Below are 25,083 nucleotides of genomic sequence, written 5' to 3'. Positions count from 1 at the left end.
TCACAAGATCTTCCCAAAGTTTATAAATACAAAATATATTTTGTATAAAATAAAGCCACAGTTCATAAATATAAAATACAATGCAAGTATTAGTTATAAAAAATAAAATAATAAGATTATCAAGTTCTTTGAATCACTATGAAAGCAACTTCATTAATTTATAATTATCTGGTATACAATTTGGCAAGACACGTAAAAACAGTGTTAAAATATTGTAGAGAGAAAATAATATACGAAGTACACAGAATAACAAAATATGGGGAAGAAACATGAGAATGTGGTTACTAGGCTATAGAACAAAATCCACCTTCTGTTCAATACACATCCCACTGGGAATCCAAAGCACTATCTGGCATGCCTCACCAGGACTCTAAATGGCTTCACAGGTTTTATTCATTCTTTTAATTACAGTTTATTAACCACCTGCTCTTTGCCAGGACATAGTGTACCTGGTTGGTAGAAAACAAATCACAGAATAATTACCTTCTCTTTCAATGTGCTAAATAGTAAGCTATGCCATAGTCTACATATTTTCACTATTTAAGATTTCACTATGCTATCATTTTAACTTTAATATTACTTTATGTCATATTAATCTAAAAAAAGGTAAAAACATAACATAACTCAGAAGGCCTATTTTAAATTTGTAAAATTGTTATTTCCATTTAAAATAAACATGGGTGTCTCACTATGTTGCCTAGGCTGTTCTCAAACTCCTAGGCTCAAGAGATCCTCCCACCTCAGCCTCCCAAAATGCTAGAATTACAGGTGTGAGCCACCGTGCCCAGCCCAGAGTCTTTACAGGGTCTCTACTGCACTCAAAAATTTTGAAGGAATTTTTTTTTAAAGTTAAATTGTCAATGTCATTGCAACAACATAATAGAGAAGAATCTATGGAAGTGGCTGTAGTCTTTATTTCTAAAAATGAGGCAAGTGATCATAAAATTTAAACTCTGAAGATAATTACAAGCACAGAGTAAACCAGCAGTTCTCAAATGTTTTAGTTTCAGGACTCCTGTACACATCAGAACTACTGAGAATCCCAGAGAGCTTTTTGTTGATGTCATTAAAATCTGCTAATATTTTCCATAGTACAAATGAAAAACTAAAAAATTGAAATATTGATTGATAACTCATTTTAAGACAGCAATAATATGTTATGCTCACATAAACAACATATTTTATGGGAAAGAACTACAGTGTTAGCCAGGATGGTCTCAATCTCCTGACCTCGTGATCCGTCCGCCTCGCCCTCCCAAAGTGCTGGGATTACAGGCATGAGCCACCGCACCCAGCCTGTCTGTTTCTATCTTTTACTCTGGTTAAAGGGTATAAAGAAAATCCAGCCTTATATATACATGTGTGTAACAGGAAAAGGAAGAGGATTTTACTAGTCTTTTCCGATAATTATGGGTATTTTTCCTTGATATTATACCAAAATCCAAAATTTGACAAGTGGCAGTTTCTTAGCATTTAGTTGCAACCTGGAAACATACTCTAGTACTTTAAAATCCACTGGTCTACCTTGTACTTGGAAACAGTCTTTTACTCAGGCACGATTTGCAACAATATGCATTGATTACTTAAAAAATATTAGTTACTGGTTATATAGATCTTCAAAATGTTGACATACATTAATTATACAAAATAATCACACTGGTTAATATCACTATCACACTGGTTAATATTGCACCTATATTATGGATTATCAGAAAGGTGCATAAAATGTAATATGTGAAAGTTCTTTGATAGCTGAATACTTATTTAAAGGCATTATCCACTATATGTAAACAGCTTTCTTTTTCAAGTTGTAGATTTGTATGACATTTGCTATTGCTAGTCTAGGATATTCTATTTCTGATGTAAAAAAAAAAAAAATCACACTATTTGAAGATCTCTTATGACTGTCACTAAACCAAAGGGCTCAAGTGGCAAGAAAGACACTCCAGAGAGGCAGGCATCCCAGTTTAATCTAGAATGAGTCTATGACCTAGATTTTTTTTTCAAACTCTACTCATCCATTTTTTAAAAATCATTTCAATTTACTTACACACCCTTCTAAACCAATTAGAATCAACTGCAAAAAGAAAGACTCTTGTTCCTTGGCATTCTTTCATGGCCACCAAGCTGTTGCTGTCACACACAACACCTGGGAAGTAGTTTCATGAGTTCTCACATTACTGAACAGGAAACCAAGATGATTACAAATCTTCGAAAACATGGAAAGAACTGATAAGGACAGTAAGACAGCCTAATGAATTAAGCTGGCCAAGATGGTTGATAAGAAAGGCATTTACACCCAACACGGAAGAATGTTATAACTGACTACTCAAGTACATTTCACAAGTAAAAAAATAAAACCTCAAAAAATCATATTTTAATAAAGTTGCAAATACAATTATTCATACAAGCTTTCAATATATATTATTTCATTCACTTAAATGGCATCCAAAACAGTAGCCAAAAAATAAATAGGTGGAATATAAACATGCATTCTTTGAAGAGCATTAACTTTAAGGCAAATTGCTGAAGTTTCATTTGCTAACTTACTACTTCTATCAGCTCATTAAGTTGATTCAAAGGGTGAACTCCTAAGAGTAAGAATTTTGTAATTTATATTTGCAATCACTGGCCCTAGCATACTTCTGGACTTGGAGTAGATGCGCAACCAGTCTTACCAAATGAAAGAAAGAAAGCCGAGTCCCAAACAAATTCACCTACAATGAATTTTTTAACTCCAAAATTCTCCAAGCTCACTACTTACCTCTGGTATACAAGCTCCTGTGAAACCAAACAAGCCATTTGCATTGTCACTTTTTTGTATTATTAATCTTGCAGTAGTATTTTCTTCAGAAATACAAGCTCCTCCATATACAGAGACTAGTCTAAGAATGAATAATTCTTCTCCTTCCTCATCATTGTCATCTCTCACAGAAATAATGAATGATTTGTTAGTTTCTCCCTGTCTGAACTCCAGATATCCAGAAATGGGGTGTAAATCACTTTTTGCGGGCATGGCATGAAGTTCATAAATTTCTTCAAGTGTCAGTTTCCGCTCATAGGACCTCACATCCTGCATCAGACCTGTAAATCTGTCATTGCCATTTATCCCCGCTCCAATTCTCAGTATTCCAGGACCTGAAATTAGAGACAAGTGTAAATGCTACAATACCTTCAAGTGTCCTGTCCTAAAATTAAGTGTGATTCAGAAAGTAAGCCAATTTTACTGAAAGATATTCTTGGATAAATAAAACTTTTTCGTAACTAGTATACAATGAATTGGATATTATCTTCTATTATGATTTTTAAAAAGGAATCCATAATCACTAGGATTTATGATATTTTGTACTAAAAGAATTGGTAACTATCTTCAAATTAGATGATATCCTTAAAGGTAACTTATATCAGTCTGTCAACATTTCTAGAAAACAGTCTCTGAACATGTATACATGTATGTGCATGTGTGTATTTAGATATAAATTTATTCTATGATATTTTAAAATTTACTCTTGCACATTTAAAAATGGGTTTAATTTCATCACAATTTTAATTAATTAAGTTATTTATTTATTTACTTCAGAGACAAGATCTTGCTCTTTTACCCAGGCTAGAGTGCAATGGCATGGTAACAGCTCACTGTGACCTCAAACTCCTGGGCTCAAGCAATCCAGCCACCTCAGACTAACAAGTAGCGAGGATGTCACTACAAGAGTCCACTGTCATGCCTGGCTAATTTTTTAATTTTCTTTTTTTTTTTTTTAAGAGGCAGGGTCTTGCTATGTTTTCCAGGCTGATGTCACACTCCAGGCCTCAAGCAGTCCTCCCAAAGTGCTTAGATGGGAGGATTGCTTGAGGCACGATTACAGGCATGGGCCACGACACCTAGCCTTATCACAATTTTTAAACTTCAGTATTATACTATTATTTAAGAACTTCAAGGCTTGATATGTTAAGACACTCATTGAATTAAAAGTTGTGAGAATTCATAAAAAGTATTTCTACAGGACAAATACATCTCTCTATCCAAACAACTAATAGAATAGATGTAGAAATAGAAATATTTCTTCTCAGAAACATTGTATGTAAGTCTTGGGGACTTTTTAAAATAATAATAACATGCAGCCCAACTGTGTCACTATATCTCAATAACAACCCTTTTCACGCTTCCACTAGTTCTCCTTTCTTTACTTGTTTGTACTCTAATAACTCAACTAAGATATTTATGTAAGATCTTTAGGTAAGATGAGATATTGGCAGAGATTCTGGGAAAAAAAAAGTACAAACAATATTTCTTGTCAATAACCTCAACGGAGGCTGTTTCACAAATCTCCACCCAGACGGCTTTCAGGGTAGTCACGAGTGTCTGGCATGTTACTGCCATGACTGCTCCCATATCGACTACGGAGAACACCTTCCTTTCCAGCAAACCAGAAATACCTGTTCACTGGAGCTCCACTTTGGATGGGAAATCCTATGTTGTCGTCTCTTCTACTGAATTATCTGGCAACTAAAATGATTCAAGTTCCCCTGATTCTCACAAAACCACATCACTGTTAGGATACTATCTGGAGTCAAGGTTATAGAAATGATCACATCTCCTTTGGTTTTGTTTCTATGATATGTTAAAAGGAACATTGACCTAGGAGTTAAAGGCTTATTTTCAGGTCTTGGTTCCTCTATTAATTGCCTGTGTGATGCTAACGAATTTATTTACTGACTCTTACCTCTATTTAATAAATTGAATTATTATGAAGTACAAATTAGGTAATGTATGGAAAATGCCTTATAAATGTAAAACACTATACAAATTTGAGGATTCTAAGGACTTTGCTTCTATGACTAATTCTCTGGAACAAACGTGATCATTATTTCTCTACTTGTAGTGTTAACTACTAAAGTTACGATGCTAAATCATTCAAAATAAAAGTTATAAAAATGCCAATATGTTACAGTGGTTCATGGAGGGAATATGGTAGCTTTCACTCTGCATCTTAATGCTATTCTGTACTTCTCAAATTTCATGGAATACACCTGTATTGTTTTGACAATAAAGAAGAAAAATTGTGAAATATGTATGTAGTGTGTGTATATGAACATGTTAACAGTATGCTTAATGTTTATAGTGGCTATCTCTGAATGACAGTAAATGATTCTTGTAATTATTGTAAATGATTTTTATTGTAAATGATTTCTATATTTGTTGTATATGTGTACTTTACAGTTTTTCTATATTGAACATAGAATTGTTTTTTTAAAAATACACTTTTTTGATACTGTGAGATACCACTACAAACCAAAAGTAAAGATGGAAGAAGCTAAGCATTAATGAAGTGGAACTCTCATACACTAGAGGTGAGAGTGTAATTAGGTTCAACTATTTCGGAAAATGGATAGGCATTATCTACTAAAACCGAATATTTGCACACACTGTCATTCAGCAATTCCATCCCCAGGAATGTGCTCAACAGAAATGCATATGGCAGGCATATGTTCATCAAAAAACATGTATAAGAGTATCCATAGAAGTACTACATGTAATAGAACTGAAAACAACCCAAACAGAAATTAAAAGTAGCACTAATAAATTGTGTTATAGTAACATAAGAGAATTCTATATGGTAATGAGCATGAATATCTACAACCGGCAAAAATATGGATGAACTTCACAAACAATACTGAGCAAAAGAAGCTGGACATTCAAGTGTATATATTGTTCAGCTCTATTTATGTAAATTTAAAAATAGGAAAAGTGAATCTTAAGCTCTTAAAAATGCCAATAGTAAGTAGGAAGGATGGTGAGTTAGCAACTGGAGAAGAGTCAAAGGGGGCTTCTGGAATGCTCTGTTTCTTGGTCTGGAGGCTGATTACATGAGTGCTGAAACTGATTAATTTAAGTTTTAAAAATTTCATTTATCTGTACATTTACAATATGCATACTTTTATATTTTTTATAACATAAAGTGCACTACAGTTCAATAACTTTATATATACTTTAAAAATTATCTTTCCAAGTTACAAATTACAAAAATAACAAGTTCCTTCGCAGTAAGCCAGAGGAAAAAACACCAGCTCCCACTTCCCCCAATCATTTCCATTCTCATTCCACCACCAGTACCATCACCAAAAGAATCAAGGCTAACAGATACTTGCAGGTATTCACACAGCCAAAAAGTGGATAATACCACAAAGCACTTGTAAGCAAAATCCACGGGATTGAAATTGGTAGATATGTGCATGTTTTCATTGCCTATCTTTTTTCCCCGCTCTGGGAGAAAATAAATAAATAACGTAAGAGGTTCAGAGAAAAATACTCTATTAAACTATAGCCATATAAGCTCTACTCTATCTTCCACTAAATATAAAAAGGAACAAAATCATAGGATGGAGGGGCTGAGAGGAAATGGTGACTATAATGCAGATAACCAGTATTTGTGTGCACACACACACAAATGTGCTTCTTCAGGAATCAGCATATGATCTAGTTTAAAGACAGCAAGATTATCTCTTCAAAGCACTCCACAGAATGCACAAAGTTACCTCCTAATAGTATAAATCCATAATCACTTTTCACTGTGATTTTTCTCTCCTGCTTTCTTTTCACACGCACCACCCTCTACCTCCAGCAACACTGAACTAGCAGCAGTTCCCCAGGTACAACATGCCGTTTCACATTTCTATTCATTTGCTCATTCCTCTGCCAGGAATATGACTTCCCATCTCTCCTACTACCCACAGAAGGACAAATGTTCCTCTTTCATATTTTTTTCTTTCTTCCTACAAGATATCGTGATATATCACACGTTGCTCTGCTGGTGCCTATTACAGGTTCTTCAAGTGCAAAACTCTGATTCATTTCTGTAACACTCAGGACAGAATTTATCATGATCTTGGTAGGCACACAGTTTTGATTAAATAAATTAAACCAATGCATAAATAGAGTTTTCAAACACATGTTAGCATTTTTTTAAAAATCTAAATTTTAATGAAAAATTTTGCAAACTTCAAATTTCAGTGTCCTAGTTGTAATGATAACCCTCACCATCAGTAATGGCTTCTCCTTTCAGACTCTTGATTCCCCTGGGCATTGCATTTCCATCCAGGTAGAATTCGATTATACCATCATCCAGGATAATTAGTAGATGAAGCCACACACTTTCTTCTACATATTTCATGACTGTTGCCTTGGCAATGTATGTAGCATTGGAACCCAAGGTTTTATAATGAAGAGAAAGTGTCACATGGGATTCATTGGTTTGAATTTTTACTCCATAGTAGATGCTTCCATTACCATCATCCTTCGCCATAATGAATCCATTCGTATTGGCATTGGGCATTACCCAAGCTGAGAATGTAAAGTTGGCAATTGTATTATTCCTGAAGGGATGATATTTTGGATTAACAGTCCCAAATGCACCCTCTAGTCCGGTGAAGTACAAAGCATCCGTTCCACTATGGTGACGTCGCATGTGCTGTTTTAAATGCACAGTGGTGGGGAAAATTCCGACCAGTAAAAAATCTATCATTGGTGGCAAACCAGCAGGGAACTCACTGGACAGTATTTCCCAGCCCAGTCGTACATCACCAAACACACCCTGTTGCCTCAAAATGGTGAAGTTGGTAATATAAGACATATCATCTTCAGACAGGACATCTTCTGCCACTTCTCTCTCTAAACACTCTGGATCCAAGATGAAAACCCCAAAGGGATCATCATTGAATGGAATCATTACTGTCACCTGGAGGTTGGTTTCTGCTAGCTGGCCCCCAGGACCTGGGGATCCACCTGTAACAAGAAAATTTATGAGTGAGAAATTAGAATTTCAAGTACTTTCTAGTATAAAGAAAAAAGAATTTGCTTAGCAAACTTCTGGCTAAATAATTTACTGATTATCAATGGATAGTAGTGTCACCATGTGGCTGTCACCACATTTTAGGGGCAGGATATAAAATAATATTGGTTCAGCATAATTTTATTGATAATCAGTCAAGCCTGAAAAGAGTATATGAATTAGAAAGGTTTCATTCTGTGCTTAAAACCAAAAGTGATGTGAAAATTGATTGTTTAAATTATGACACAAAGACCAAGCTTTAAGCTACCATGAATCCTTACCTCCCACCTTCCACTAATATCTTGTTGGAGATAGTATAGCTGGTATGGAGAAAGTCTATTTGCAAGTTTGAGGATGGATGTAGGCCTCCATCCCTAAAACTGAACCAAACTAAGATATCAAAAAAGTGAATGTTAAGAATAACACTTGAATCAAGAAGGGTATTTTAACATTTAAAATCAGATAGTCATGACACAAATACTAAACCAATTGCATTTTGTATATGGCTCTAATTATCTAAGTATAAAATATAAAATTTAGTATAAATAAGACATGGAAATAAAATAAGACATGGAAAAACACAGTACCTGAAATGTTTACAAGTTTTAGAATATAAAATTCATTGAATTCAGGAATTTTATCTGGAAAAGCATGGAGAATGATTGGTTTTGCTTCTTCTCCATCCATGAAGTTAACAGTTCCTGAAGTTTCATAGAACTCCTGTCCAGGCTGCAAAGCAGAATCATTCTGAAAGAGCTGCCAAGATACAGAAACACTACCAAAGCATCCTCGGTGTCTCAAAATCCTACAAAATAAATTAAAGAAAATTTATAAGTAGGGAATCTTACTCTAATGAGAGCTTCATCAAGGAAACATATTTTTACTATCTATCATCTTTAAATAAACCAACCAGCTGGTTCTGTGTGGCAAGCTATGAAGAATTTCATGGGAAGAGAAGAATGAGGTAGAACTTTAATAAAGAGAACCAGTCTTAAAAGTCTTGTCTTCAAAATCCTCACTGAAAGATAAATTCTAAGCTCCATCAAAAAATACTAAATGACAGTTGGAAAAAGTTTTCCAAAAGCAAAGTACAAGGTGGGGGTACTCACATATCATCTGAGAGAAGAGTTCCTGAAGATCTTCAACAATTCAAGTTTCTCAGTCTCAAAATGATTGAAGTTTGAATTAGGGAGGTGGGGAGAATAACTTCTACTTACCTGCTAAAGTTATTTATTTTTTAAGATAACCGGCAACAGCAAAAAAAAAGTTTACCACTCATTCAGACTGCCAACTTTGAAATTACTCAATCCTTAACCAATTTTTAAATTTTGAAGGAATATTTCAGAATTTCACACATACTTAATGGTTTTATTTCATCCAATTTTAACCTTACCTTATCTAAATATGCTTACCAAAATGCATTAGTCTTTCCTTCTTCCACTGCTTTGTCTATGGGCTCCAGAGAAAAAACGCCATTTGGGTCATCATTAGCTTCAATAATTACTGTAGCTACCCCATATTGATATACTACTGTATCACCTAAATTAAAAGTGGAAAAGAGAAAATAACAAAGAAGTAGCTAACTTGCTATTAAATTTATGTTTTTAAATTAAGAAATTTTACAATTAAGTTGAAATTTTCAGCGAGGATTTCCTCACTGAAGGTCATACAATAAATGCAAAATACTGCTCCATATTTCCAAAGATGTTTATGTATACACACATATGTACAAACATACATACAAAGACAGAGAGAGATGCCTACATAATTTCAAGATGAAATAGTTTCCATTTTGTTTTTTAGTTACAAGTCAACTATTTTATTGAAAAACATACTTTTCTTCACAAAAGGAATATAGCTTCAACAGCTTAATTAGAAATTAAAAACATAATTTCTTCTATTTTCAAATTTCTTAGGTGGATTCTTTTATTTCATAAAAATAATAAAGGATTACCTGATAATAGAAAATACTACTGTCTGTGTTCATTAGAATCACTGGCTTGAGCGTTTCCCTTTACATCTCTGCCTTCAGGCAGTAAAGTTTGATCTGGTTGTACATAGAACAAAGCAATCTCCATGGTCTGGGCTTGATTCCTTTCTACTCCAGTTCTTTGCACAGCATATTGGCACTGCTATTGTCTACACATTAGGTCTCCTCTCATCACTTCCCTGTGGTGTCTATCTCTTCACCTTTACTCCAGCTGTTGCACAGGGGAGCAAAAGTCCTTCTCATCTTCATTCACCTAACTTATCATTCCTGAGAACCCAGCTCAAGCAACAACTCTTCCAGGAATTCTTCCTTGAATCCCCAGGTTAAGATAAGTGCCTCTCCAGAGTGCTCCCATGGCACTTTGCTCTTTGTCAATCTATCATAACAATGATCATACTATATTGGGACACATACATACACACAGACATACACACAATTTTACTATAAGCTCCTTGGACTAATGATTCTTATTCAATTCCATGCCCTAGAAAAATAGATGCTCAGTAACTGTTGTACAGAATTTATTTATCGCTGAACTGATGCAACTAACACTTTCAAAAATAGATATATACAATAACACCTACAGCTAAAATTATAGAAACAAATTATATATAGCAAACCAGCTCATCAAAAAAAAAATTATACAACTGTACTCAACTTCACTTGACAATTCAACGGAAAAAAAGACAAAAAATAGCAAATCATTGTGTAGAAAATGCTGACAATAAATAAAGAGCATATAATAAAATCTAACAAAAATGAATAAAAAACAATAAAACCTAATTTTGGCAGGGTTCTATTACCATGTGCATTTGTAATGCAACATGTCCTAGTGGTGCTGAGAATTCATTCTGTTTCTCTGCAAGACGAACTGGCAATATTTAACAAGGGCTTGAAGGATGGCCATATCCTTTGACCCAATATCAGAGCACATGCTCTAAATGCTAAGTATCAGGAGAAACAGTCACTGCCAGCACTAGGTCATGTCAGAAATGCTGCCTCTACAGTGTCCCATCATGGGTCTCACCAGTCCTTGATGTTTCAACATCATAAAGGAGGAAAGAAAAGGAGGAAAGAGCTAAGAAAGGATGTATTTAAAAATCACAAGTTCTAGGGATTTTGTCATCTGAGCCTTCTTAACTAAAGTAATTAGATTCTCAAATGCCATCATTTCTGCAAAAATATTAAAGACAAATGCAGCAGCAGTATGAAGTAGCACACATACCTCAGGCCAGTAACCCAATCACACCTTGTGTTCTTCCTGTCTCTCTCTCTTTCTCTCAAAATCAAATGTTAATATATATTTTTTCCCAATGACATAGTTCACAAAATAAACTAAACCTCTTTTTCAAGTGTCAATTTCCAGCCAGCCACGGTGGCTCATGCCTATAATCCCAGCATCCTGGGGGGCCCAGGCGGGCGGACTGCTTGAGGTCAGAAATTCTAGACCAGCCTGGCCAACATGACGAAACCCCATCTCTACTAAAAATACAAACATTAGCTGGGTGTGGTGGTACCAGCCTGTAGTCCCAGCTACTGAGGAGGCTGAGGCAGGAGAATCGCTTGAACCTAGGAGGCAGGGGTTGCAGTGAGCTGAGATCACACCACTGCACTCTAGCCTGGGCAAGAGAGTGAGACTTCATCTCAAAAAAAAAAAAAAAAAAAAAAAAGTCAATTCCCCTACTCTTTACAAAAGGTTCAGGATGTTTTGATTCATTCACTATTTAACCATATTGGCATTTTTTTCCTAATGATAGTTTAACCACAGTGGTATTTTTGAGACAAAAATGTTTACCAGAATCACATTAAGTTAATATATGTCATCAATAACTTATTTCTAGAGTAAATAAATTCTATTAAGATAATATCATTTTTCACACCTGTAATCCCAGCATTTTGGGAGGCTGAGGCGGGTGGATCACAGGGTCAAGAGATCAAGACTATCCTGGCTAACATGGTGAAAACCCATCTCTACTAAAAATTAAAAAACTAGCTGGGCATGGTGGTGTGCACCTGTAGTCTCAGCTACTCAGGAGTCTGAGGCAGGAGAATCACTTGAACCTGGGAGGCGGAGGCTGCAGTGAGCCAAGATTGCACCACTGCACTCCAGCCTGGTGACAGAGCGAGACTCCATTAAAATTATAATAATAATAATGTCATTCCTTCATTGTTTTTCTGTATTTCACAGTAAAACTTTGTTTTCCACTTTTACTTCACTAAAATTATTTTTATCTGTAGCAACTCCTTTCATTTAAATTTTAGAACGACGATTAGATTCACCAAATGTGTTTCATTTACGTAAGATCTGATCATGTTTTTCGCAATTGTGAAACTGCCCTTGTGGGTTTATTCTACAAAGTCAAATTTTCCTCACAGGATAATAGTTTTCAGTTTTAACTTTTGTGTTTTCTTAGTTAAGCTATGTGAAAAATGAGAGACAGAGAAAGACAAAAGGAGAAAAAGAGGAAGGGGAATAGAAAGAGAGACAGCAGTGAAGAAAGTCAAGAAGGGGGGAGAATGAAAGACACAGCTAAAACAGTAATTAAGAGATCTCTTTCTCTTCCTCAGTCTTTCAGTCCAAAGGGCACAAGGTGGAACACAACATTGGCATTACACTGGGGGTGGCAGATAGGGCATCACGGCACCCCGATGCAAACGTTAGAGCTCATGAGGGCATCTCTGTGGGAGAACACACTCTAATGTATTTAGGTTGATAGCGCATCATGTCTTTAGCTTACTCTCAAAAGGTTCAAGGAAAAAAAAAACTCCTTGTACTGTTAAAAGAATAAAATAAGTATCAAGAGAAGCCATAGGCCTTTCCAATTTACAGAAAGTAGAGCCAAAACATTCTCAAATCCCAAAGAATAGGGTGAAAACATCCTGTTTCATTTATAGTATGGAGAAGAAGGACGAACACATCTTTTTCCCTTGCAGATTGTCATTCATTTTGGCCATGGCTCCAGAGAACTATCAAACAGTTGAGGTTAGCTGCCTACAGGATTAAGCTTCCCAACCAAGTGTGCCAGCCCCCTGCTCCAAAGAAAATGCTACAGGATACCTATCCCTTAAGTCGCTAGGTGACCAGGCAATACCTAGGGAAGCCATATTCCCAAGGCCTGTTACTTTTAGCTGTAAGAATTCACTTACTTATATATCAGAATTTTCTATTCGTGCCATATTGTAAAGAAAACGTTAAAAAGGATGTCATAAAGTATACAAAATACATAAAGGTTCAACACATATATTCTTCACCCCATTTCTCAAGAAAGCAATGAAATAATTTTGCTCTTGAACAGTACAAATACAGTTAGGCCCTACTTGTCCTCATTATTGGACTATAGTGCTTAATTTCATCTTATTAAAGCACCGAGGCAGATATGCCACAAAAAAAAAGTATAATTTACTTACCTGTTGAATTAAAGAGGATTATATAAAAGGACTCATCCATTTCTGGGATACCATCTTCATTAACAAATATAGATATGCTCTGCTCTCTACTTCCAACCTCAAAAATGAGCGTTTCTCCTTTTTCAACAGGAATGAAATCTCTCTCTCGTGCAGTGGCCTTCCCATCCATGGTAGCGTACTGGACCGTGCAAGTCACATCAACAGATCCATTTCTGATAACTGTAAAGTTGGCAGTCTCACCTTCCTGAACCCTCACTACACGAGGTTCTGAAATATCGACAAAGAAAATATGTGAGCTTTTCTGATTCCACCACATATTTTCAGATCACACTGTGCTTCTCCCTGCCCTCCGAGACACTTTCTACTGTGTCTTTGCCAAAATAATTAGCTCTGTTCCCAACTCTGACATGAGTCCCCTCTGATTACTTCAACAGTCAATGGCCGTCCTCTTGCCATAAGTCCTACAAAATCCATTATCTTCAACATCGAATCTGTCAGCAAATTGCATGCTATTTCAAATCCTCTGCCTACTATCTCATAAACTTCATTTCCAAGTTGAGGATGTAACTTCCTTGAGAACAGGCCCAGAGAGCTTATGTTTTATATTTGTAGCAGTAGTCACCAGAAGGTTGAACATAAGGTTAATTCATTAAGTACACATCAACTGAAGGTTAATATAAATCAGGCTGGGCGCAGTGGCGCACGCCTGTAATCCCAGAACTTTGGGAGGCTGAGGCAGGCAGATCACGAGGTCAAGAGACCAAGACCTCCTGGCCAACATGGTGAAAACCTGTCTCTACTAAAAATACAAAAATTAGCTGGGAGTGGTGGTGCCAGCCTGTAGTCCCAGCTACTCAGGAAGCTGAGGCAGGAGAATCACTTGAACCCAGGAGGCGGAAGGTACAGTGAGCCGAGATCACACCACTGCACTCCAGCCTGATGACAGAGCGATACTCCATCTCGAAAGAAAGAAAGAAAGAAAGAAAGAAAGAAAGAAAGAAAGAAAGAAGGAAAGAAAGAAATAATACAAATCAATAAAATACAAAAGGCTACAAGATTCCTGCATTGGGTAAATTAATCCATATATAGCTGACAAAAAGGATTCAAGAAAGAGTTACACATCAACCATTTCATAAACAAAACCAAAAGATTCCTCAGGTGGCCAAACACAGTTCTAAAGAAAGCGTTAAAGTGGCAAAATGAAGAAATTTTAACTAATATTTCCCTTAAATATTAGTTTAGTTATTATAGTACATGGCTATCCATCAGGCACAATACTCAGGTCCTTCTAATACATAATCTAGCCCTGAACCAGCTAGACTGTGTTATTTGAAGAAATCACATGGAGAAGTGTTCTTTTCTGCACAAAAGAAAAAAAATACCTAGAAATTTGAAAGGGGGAAAAGATCACAAAACAGTACTTATTTTTTTTTTTGCTTCAAAAAGTTTTGAAGTATTAGTTAAAACTTCAAACAAATAAAATAACAATGTGTAACTCGAATGAATTACAAAATCATCTTTAAACAAGCATCAATTGTGCTTTATTGAAAATGCTCAATGAAAAAAATTGCTAAATATATGTATATAAATGTATGTATGCATGTGCATATATATATGTGTGTGTGTGTGTGTGTGTATATACTGTTTAAGAAATATGTGAACTCATTCAAATAAGATAGCAATACCACCTGCAAAATAAATGGGGTCATCATTTCTTCTAATCCTCAGAGTTGCAGTTGTTCTATTTCCCACTTTAGCTCCTCCAGTGGCATTCAGTAAGATAATGGTAAATTCTTCCATTTCTTCTGGAATCTTTGGAAAATGTTACATGTTTTAAGTCAGGTGACTTATACACATAAATTACATTATATATTCTTAAATTACTGAGTTTTTTTTTGTTTTTTTTTTTTTTTTTTAAAGCACCATTAACCCTATTATTCATTTCCTTTTCGGAGGCAGAACTTCCCCTAACATATTCAGGTAAGACTCAGATCCCCCAAAAAATAATTTTCATGTGCATTCATAGAAACAGCCAGTTCATTTAGACTAACTATGAAATTTAATGGAAATATAGATATTTTACCTTACATAAGCTAAAAACAGATATACCACAGAGGTCATATTATTTCTGCAGGAAAATGGGAAACATGTTGATTTTTAAGATGAAACGTAAAAATAACTTTTTGAACACTTAGAGCAGTTTGTCATAGTAACTAAAGCTCAGCTAGCTCACAAAGGCCGCTTACAAACCTCACTGAAGTTTCACCTGCATGGGTCATAAAGGCCTCACTCCATGTCCTAACAAGATTTGATTCCCCACATTTCTGAGCCTACACGGATCCCCAGGTGGACACTGTTTCTTTTTCACGTCATCTCTGTGCACTGGTGCTCCCCTCCCTCTAAAACAGAAAGGTGTCAGAATTTTGTCTCTTGAGGAATGGGTCTGAGGGAAAGGGGACTGGTCTCCATAGCCGTTCTAAGTTTCACTCTCCTAGGAAAGGTTCACTCCCTGTTGTTACTAAGATCTTTCTCTTTACTCTCAGTAAGAAGAAATGCCATGTTTGGTCCAGGACTCATGCGACCCTGTGTCCTGATGCTGAGACTGCACCACAGGACACTTGATAGCTGACCTTGCCTTCAAAGGGACTAAATACAAGCCGAGGGCTTCGCCTCTCCAACTAAGAAGCCCTGATACTGGATACATGAGCATTGTCACTGACCACTCTCAGTTCTAGAGTTCAACATGTCTTCAGGGGGACCAAAACATAATACTGCTCTTCTGGCTTATGGTCAGACACTGTCACACCTGAGTTCTTTATCACAAACTTTTATCACAAAATATGTTACCAGATGTTTATTTAATAAAAAATAATTATTGATCAACTACAACAAGTAAGGCAGAAAGTTATATGCAACATTTACCTCATCTGGAAGGGAGTAAATGGTAATATTTTTTGAAAATTCCTGATCTCCAAAGACAATAGTCCCTTGTACAGGAAATACATCTTGTGTAAAGTCTGGACTGACCATCCATGATACACTAACATCACCAAAGTTGCCTCGATTTCTTACTACATCATAAACAGCTGTGAAATGGAAACATACATAATATATATGAACACATACAAAACTTTAAAATGATGAGTAAAGAAATTTGTTAAATAAACAAACATAAAAACAACACCTCTTTTTAGTAACTGCCAACTATTTGCTTAGCACAGTTTTTAAGGTACATATAAAAATATAAAAATATATTAGCCTGTTCCTCCCTCTGTAGCTATATAATTAATTAAATAAATGGACTCAATCTCTTCTAGTTTGGGATTTTAGAAGTCAGTCGGAATGGGAAACAGAAGGATGATGAATTAGGCACACCTATCATAAAGTCCCGTAAAAATATCTGCTAAAAGCAGATACAGGAAGCTGCATGCTCAAGTGCGATTTCCTTACTCAGACAGACACTGCTCTAAAAATAAACTTTATCATTTCCTGTCAGCTCAATAGTTCCCTAGCAATAGTTCTTAGTTTTAAGGTTCTTCCTATTTGGATGGACTCATTCTTGAGTATTTGAGTTGCACTGCATATGCTTAAATGGTATCGAAATATAACTGAAGTCATCAGTATCATCACAATACTATGTAAGAAATAAAAATCGTGGTCCTAAATATGATTCTAAAAAATTCTGCACTATGTATAATTTCTAAGGCAGGGTGAGCAACTGTCAATAACTAGTTACTAAAAAAATTATATTTCTTCTTCAGTAAACAGAAATACAATATAAGACACAGAATAAATTACCACTATAGATATCATCTCCTTTGCTTTCATTTATCATCACAATTAGACCATCAGAAACAAATTCTATAATCCCATGAGGATCATCATTTTTCAGAATCGTTATATTGACAATGGTGGCACTTCCCAACTTGCTTTCCCGGTCTCCATGGCTGCTGAGGACCACCCAGTAGTGTTCATCCAACTAAAATGAACGTGTCAAAGTATGGAAATTATAAAGTTGACATTTTCACAACAAATTAAAAAACATAAATATTCAAGAATATTAATATACTCAAATTTTGAGACGCATATAACTCACTGAAAGGACAAAAGAGGTAATATTATTTCTTTAAAAATTAACATTCTCCTATCAATTAAGAGAGACACCAGAAATACGTATACATTGTCCAGAAAGAGAAAAAGAGAAACAATGATACTACTCAAAAATGGTAAGAAAAGTGGATGTTATCACTGATGATCTAGTCATTTAAACTTACAAAAGTGAATAAAACTAAATTAATTTAAGAGTTACACATGTATTGCTGAGTAAGCATAACGGAACTATACCTGGTTCCATTAATATAAAACTTGAATTTCTTTTTTTCAACAAAGTAATTCTATAGCAAAATTTCTTCAGTTTAAAACCACATCATTAAAAGTTCAGTCAATACATATTACCTAAAGGAAGCCTTAACATGAATAAAGCTAAAAGGAGATGAAAACTGGTCACACACTGAAAGTCTAAGACTGTTTGTTATTTCTTTATGTGGGGCAAAAATACACCACTCTAATTTGAATGAGTCTTCATTTTTTAATCTTGTGTTAAAAATTTTCCAAATCTATGTACTTCTCAATCTTTCCTTGCCAACCTCTTTCCTGTCTCTTTGCCAATGTTCAAAATATTTATATTCATAATATACCAAATACTATCAATCTTACAGAGAAACATAAAGAAAAAATAAAATCCCATACCTCTGGTATCCCATCCAATCTTGCTAGCAAGGTGATCACTATCTCCCTTTCTCCAGGTTTAAATTCTAGTACTCCTGTGTTTCCATAGAATTCATTGCTATCTCTTGGCTCTACTCGGTAGTGTAGAAACTGCTTAACAAGGGACCCCCTTGATCGGATGATGTGGAGCTCTACAGATTCTCCTTCCTTTAAAAAAATCCACAAAAGTTGAAACCCTTTGAGATCATTCTTCTAAAGTTGTGAGCGCAGAATAAGTGGAAGTTTTTTTCATACTTACTTTTATAACATAGGGTCCTCTGGAAGCAGGAGAAAATTCAAAAACTCCCCCAGGTTCATCATTTTCCAAAATAATTAGGTCACGGCTAGTATATCCAGATTTCAGCACTTGGTTTTCCACGTTAACCCTAGAGAAGTCAGAGGGAAAAATAGCACCTGCTACTTCCAGTTTTACTTCTGAATTTTGCAGGCTTTTAAGGCAATATTTACAACTCTTCAGGATAATGAAAAGGAAGGCTATGAGGAATTAGACCTTAAGTGAATTTACGTGTGTTGAAATCATTTACGATCAAAACAGTTTTACTCCTAACAGTTGTGAAAGAACTTCTATTTCTGAATTCATTACATCTTTTTTATTTGATAAAAAGCAAACACTACATATGTACACCAAGAATAGTGTAATCAAATGTCATCAATATGTTTTATTTAAATAAAGTATCAAAATTTGCAGATTTGATTCGTTTTAGAAAAATTTAATTTGTAACACGTAGAAGATATCTTAAAACAAAATTACGTTTCAATTTTACATACACTTGAATTTATTTTTAAAACTCATTGCATAAGATCATACTAACTGAATAGAGAACATAATAGCTGGATAACTAAATGGACTAAAGCAATCCACGTTGATAAAAATTAAACACAATTGTAATTACATCTTAGGAATATGTTGTGACTTCACCTGTCTTCTATTCTCCTTAATTTTCAACCTGTGCTTTTTTCCTTTTAGTATAAAAGAAAATGTAGGGAATATAAGAAAAAAAAGAATAGAATAGATCTGAGATGCATGACATGTTATAACAATTCCTGTGTATCTCCAAAAGAACATATTAAAACAATATGTTTTTTAAATTTCTGGTTTTAACATTCAGAGCATAATTAGAATGATCAAAGGGACTTGGGCTGCAAGATTCTGAGAGTTAAAAAGCCAGCAGGCTCTTAAGAATTACCAATCCTGCAAGCTGCTCTAAACCTTGCCAAATGTCACATCCTATTGAACCAAAAATATATTCATGCTCAGACCGCAAACCACAATGAAACCACAATTCATAAGTAGAAATATGTAGAAGAAAAGCTCACTTCCTATTTAACAGAGAATCTGAATTGACATCTTTCCCTAGTTTTTAGAGATCTGGTAATATCTAGCATGCTAGTGGCCACAGAAGAGAGAGTCTAAATAATAGGAGAGTTATTTTATGCAGTTAAAACAGTCTTATGATTTTCATAGCAAATTTATCCATCGTTTATAACAATATCCTCATTAATTAAAAGTTATTATATCCATATAAGCTAGGAAACAAAAAACTGGCTCAGAATGCAAAATATAAAAATCCATTCTGAACATTAAATAAATTTATTTTTAAACTTTCTTAAAATATGCTACCCTTACGTGAAATGCAAATTCTGAAAAGTTCTGTGTACGACTCTGAGATATAAGCAAGAAATTGCTTAGATGCACTCAGAAAACCAATGGAACCGTTCAGATAATTGATTGCTAATTCTCTGTTAAACAAGCTACAAGATTCATAAAAGATATTGGGTAAAAATTTCAGAAGTACAGCACAATAATTGTTCTTGACGTTATGTGTACCTACAAGGAAAGTTAAAAAGTTTAAGTTCTTCTTAATGTCATTACACTAATTCTCAAATTTCAAAATATTTTAAGTGCATTCACAGTGCAAAACTCTTAGGACCAAAAATAAATAAACACCTTTGTGTAAGCTCCCCTTATCATGAGAAAATGAAACTGCACACAAAGCATGCACAGCCAGGTGGACAGGCAAAATTTCCCAAGACCTGTAATCATGCAGAACAGCAGCCTTGTCCAAAAAAATCACTTGCAAAACAAAATACTGAATCACCAAAAACAAGGTATTATTTTGTACACTTACCCAAAATACACGACAAATCTTTCAGTTTCTACCCTGTCAACACAGAAAGAAGTGTGGGAGGGGGAAACAGGAGGCAGGGCACCATTTGCCAAAATCTCACTAATACTGCGAGAAACTTAGAATGGCAAGGGAAAAGTAAAGCTAAAGAAAGGTTTCCCTTTTTTCCCAAGAGCTAGTAATGCTGGTTTTATGGGAACTCTGCACCCTGGATTCTTTGCTATTGACAAATGCTAGCAAGAGCTTCAGCAGTTCCCACTTATGGAAGATGACCCCATGGCCAGCAAGCTTGTCAAGACCCATTCAAAACATTCCTTTCCAGGCCTCCTCCAAGGCGCTTGTGCCTGCCAAGCACTGTACAGGCTCACAAACCGCAGCAGCTGAACAAATTTCTTTCAGCCCTGCTTATAATTACTTAGTAGCTTTAATTAGGTTTTAAAAATATAAAAACCTCTCAGATCTAAAGCCAGTTGTTCTTTGAGTTAGAAAAAACAAAACTGTGTAACTAGAGAAATCTATACCTATATCATTTGCACAGCAATATACTGAAGAAGCCATATCATTATATCTTTTAATTACATCAAATATTACTTAAATACAACTTTTATCAGAAAACCAAAACACTTTTCCAAATCTGCAGTGTATTCCATTTTCAAACAGCCTTGAAAGCACATGTCAAATGTAGAGCCTTATAGCTTCACTTTCAAAATCAAATGCACCATTTATAAATATAGGGTTATATACCACATATACCAAAATTTTTCTGAAATAAACTGGCATAATGAAATTGTGATCTGAGGAAAACTAAATAGAATATTTTTAATCAGCATGGTATTTGAAAGCACCACAGGTTTTTTAGTACCAGGGCAACTTTTGTCTATATTGAGTTGAAATATAGAGAATCTGAATTTGGATTTGACATTGAGAGAAAATTACAAACTGTTACCACAATAAACTGTTAACTATTTTTATTGCAATATTGTATTGTGATTTATTGTAATCACACTTCCTAGCATTCATTTATTCTTTCACTCAAGTTTTGTTAAAACTGCAAAACTAAGAGGGAGTTTTTGATAAAATATGGTATCTAGATTGTATTTAACTAAATGTCCCTGAACATTCAAATATAATTTGCTCATTCTCGTTCACACACAAATGAGATAATACAAGTAGGCACCAATTATTAATCAAATTAAAACATTTTAATATATATATGAACTAACTTCCTCTATTTGAAAAGACCCAATAATTTCTGAAATTTTCTACCTCATGATTTGTACTTCCTTATGTACTATTTTTACCCATAGGAGAAAGAAAAAGAACAACAAAATAAACCCTTAAAAATTATACTTAATTTCAAATGTTACCTAAGATTTAAAAATGAATAGTTTGAAATAATATAAAGAATAGTCACTATCAGTTTGCAGATGGATAATCTAAATCATTCTTTAAACATTTAGTTGAGAGTAGAAACTGTCAACTAAGCCAGCAAAGTTTGTATGGATTCCTACAGCATTGGTTTATTATTACTGTTTCTGTTCCTTTAGTTGTTTTCAAGATTGACCACTGAATGCTTACCCCTTACTTAAGGAAAAAAAAAATTTTTTTTTAATTTCCAATTTACATTGCATTACATTTTACTGATTTTTTTTATCGTATGAAATACCTTTTCTTAAGAAAGGTCTGAAACATACATTAAAACCGTAAGTCATCTAGACTCTGTGTGTGTGTGTGTGTGTGTGTGTGTGTGTGTGTGTGTGTGTGTGTGTGTTGTAAATTGGTTTTTGCTCTTTGGTTTTCTTGTTTGCTTGGTATTTTGGTTGTTGTTTTGTTTTACTCTTTATGTAAGAAAGGAACTAAACACAATGTGGTTTTGAAAGAAAGCAAAAGGAACAGTGGACATTCAATAATTTGTTGCCTACATTCTATACTTTTCTTTCACATAAAAATAAAAATCAGTTACTCATCAGATTTTTTAAAATGTGTTTAAACAAAACACCTACAAAGAAAAATCTATAAGACATTGATATAGAGAGATCCAGGGATTATATAAAATAACTTTTACTACTTTAGTCTTGAATAATGTAACACAAAATGTCCCTTGAATTTATCTGTGAATTTTATTGTTTCTAAACATGAATTGCACAAAACCCTCCAAAGGTCACAGTAACCTTCTCTAATATGCATCAACTTTCATATAAAGAGACTTGTGTCAGGGATAAGACTGATCCTAATTTTTTAAAATTATGAAGTCATTAAACAAAGTATTTTATATATTTAGAAAGGATTTTCTAAACTACTGAAAAAAAACTCTTGAGAGATTGTGAAATTTTCTTAATATAAATTACCCACTGAGAAAAGCTAAATCGATTCTTAATTATTACTGAAGAGGATCTCTTAATTTTGTGCAATTATTTATTCTCTGTAAAATAATCATAAAATTAATGTTTAAGATCCATGTAAAAAAGAGAATTTTACTATATGAAGATTAATGCTTTCTTTTTACTCACAAGCTCTAGTCCTCTCTTCTGTTGAACATAAAGCCAGCAGAACTGTTTGCTTAACCTAACGTTTTAGATTTAGATTTAGATTTGCTTAACCTAACGTTTTAGATTTAGATTTGTGCCTTTTTTAAAATATAACAACATATTACCTATGTTTCATATTTATCTGATACCTTCCATAAATTCTCTCTGCAGTGCTTCTTCACAATGAATAGCAGGGTAAAAATACACTGAAAGATATAATTATACTCATAGTCTAATCAGAAGCCATCAACAAATAACAGAACAGTCTGAAGGCCAGTATAACACTATTTACTTGATTTTTCTTTTTTACTTTATATCGAAAAAAAGAGTAAAACAAAAATCAAAGTTATTGAAGAGAACTCAAACATAAATATTACTAAACACTTGGTTATTTTGTTCTTACCTGTCTAGAGAAAGTGTTACAGTTTCATTCATTTCCGGTATGTCATCACCTTTGATAGTAATGTTGATTGTTGTGTCACTTTGCCCAGATAAAAACAAAACAGAGCCATTAAAGGGACATATATCATCTGGGGTCACTGCTTTTGAATTAAAGCCAGAGGGCTTCAAGCTCCAGTAGACAGTAGCCTGGCCATCAGTTCCATCCCGATGTAAGGGAATGTATACCTTATAAAAATAAAAGAACAGAATAACTTCTTCTAAAATATATGTTCAGAAATTATATAAGCTTTGGTATTGTATTAGTTTGTACATATATTATTGTGTGAACATACATATTCTATATAGAGAAGTGAACTATTAAATGCATTAAAACACAACCAAACAATCCTCTAAGCATGGAAATAACTTTTAATATATTTTTATTAATTTTTGCTAACCAAATTTATATACAAAACACCCCTCACCCAAAAATGTGTCTAATCTGGGTTTTCTTGATAAAAGACAAATATTTTAAAACTCAAAGAATTGTGAAAACCATAGAGCTATCTTGCTAAAGAATAAATTTCCATTAGAGGTTCTCTGAAAATAGAATTAACTTACTATCACAATATAAACTGAAAAATAAACTTCAGTGATTAAAACTGGAAAATTATGTCATATAAAATACATCCTAAGTGATGGGGGCAAAATTTTTAAAAAATGTTTCTAACCAATAGGATAAATATCATAGAAATAAAATCATATATTTTTATCATGACTCTGGGTTACCTTGAGCAAGTTACTTAACCTCTCTGATCCTAATTTTCTCATGTGAAATAAAGCTAATGATTCCTATTTTGCAAGTTTGCAGTGAGGATTACAGATTGTTTAAGTAAAATATCTAGAACAGTGCCTCTCTACAGTATAAGCCAAATAAATGGAAGCTATTATAATAATTCTGAAACTCAAATTATATTTGGTGGTTTCATTCCAGGGTGATACACTTTAAAAATATATAATAAAAGCATCACTATAGATCATGATGAAGTTTTTTCAAAGGAAGAATATAAAGGAATATTTAATGGTTAGATTATGCTATTCTTTTTATGCTCCTAAAAGAGGAGTATCCTGTTTTATTTTTTCTTTGCCCTTTAAGCTCATCTTGGAAAAAAACAAGATATTTTTACCATTAATCATTCTGCTACTTCACCTAACAATGGTCATAACCTGAGACTAGTGAGAAAAGATTCTTATGGAAGACAAAAGAAGTAACAGAGGGCTGGGACCCCGAATCACCTTGAGGGAGTGGGCATCATCCAGGCTGTATCTGAAACAAACAAAGGAAAACTCCTAGTTTTTCTGCTGTTTCCCAAGAGGGGAAGAATGCAGGTCCAAGGAGCCCAAAACTTCCTAAAAGCTCATTTTTCTTAAGGGAAAAATATGAAATGGTAAATTTACAGCTATCTAAGATAAATAAAAGCAATCCATTCCTTAAGAGCAAACTAAATGCTTTCCTGTTTTTAGAAGAGTGTATTCAGAAAAACATGAAAAATCAAAACCATCTTGAAAGATGAAACTTCTCTGTTTCATCCATTTATAGATGCTAATATACAATGGAAATTGAGGTCACCATATTTTAACATAAGGTAATTGCTAATACTTCTTCCATTTATAGATGCTAATATACAATGGAAATTGAGGTCACCATATTTTAACATAAGGCTTTGATAACAAAAACAACTCTCCTTTCTGATCTAAACCTCAACTCAGTTTAAATCAAATTTAAGTGTGGGGGATTTGGAGAAGGTCTTGGACAAACTATGACTCAGGAAATGGTAAGGCTAAAGGAAGAGCCCTCCCTAAGAGAGAAATTCAACCAGGGCATGGTTGAAGGGGAGGGATGGTGTGCTCTGCATGTGAAATTTTTATATGTCTATATGCAAAAATTTACATATATTGTATATATAAAGTAAAAAATTCTTAAGATTTAGCATTCCACAGCTTTACCACCATCATCTCCATCATCAAGCATA

The 25,083-nt window shown here is 34.3% G+C and overlaps 1 protein-coding gene across 1 annotated transcript in view; it reads right to left on the bottom strand.

Moving 5' to 3' along the window:
• The window catches only part of ADGRV1 (adhesion G protein-coupled receptor V1), a 614,529-nt gene that overhangs the window by 508,949 nt on the left and 80,497 nt on the right, over positions 1–25,083 (bottom strand). Inside the window, exons 11-21 of the mRNA XM_023215075.2 lie at positions 23,073–23,296; positions 18,254–18,380; positions 17,977–18,162; positions 17,026–17,206; positions 16,150–16,313; positions 14,916–15,039; positions 13,228–13,494; positions 9,242–9,368; positions 8,417–8,634; positions 7,040–7,783; positions 2,765–3,138 (exon numbers count right to left, since the gene is read on the bottom strand). Of these exons, the coding sequence (XP_023070843.1) occupies positions 2,765–3,138; positions 7,040–7,783; positions 8,417–8,634; positions 9,242–9,368; positions 13,228–13,494; positions 14,916–15,039; positions 16,150–16,313; positions 17,026–17,206; positions 17,977–18,162; positions 18,254–18,380; positions 23,073–23,296 (2,736 nt within the window). The remainder of the gene's footprint in view (positions 1–2,764; positions 3,139–7,039; positions 7,784–8,416; positions 8,635–9,241; positions 9,369–13,227; positions 13,495–14,915; positions 15,040–16,149; positions 16,314–17,025; positions 17,207–17,976; positions 18,163–18,253; positions 18,381–23,072; positions 23,297–25,083) is intronic.

The sequence above is a fragment of the Piliocolobus tephrosceles genome, chromosome 4, assembly GCF_002776525.5.
Source record: "Piliocolobus tephrosceles isolate RC106 chromosome 4, ASM277652v3, whole genome shotgun sequence".
Lineage (NCBI taxonomy): Eukaryota > Metazoa > Chordata > Mammalia > Primates > Cercopithecidae > Piliocolobus > Piliocolobus tephrosceles.
Note: the sequence above shows the minus strand (reverse complement) of the source record. Positions and strands in the feature narration are given on the sequence as shown.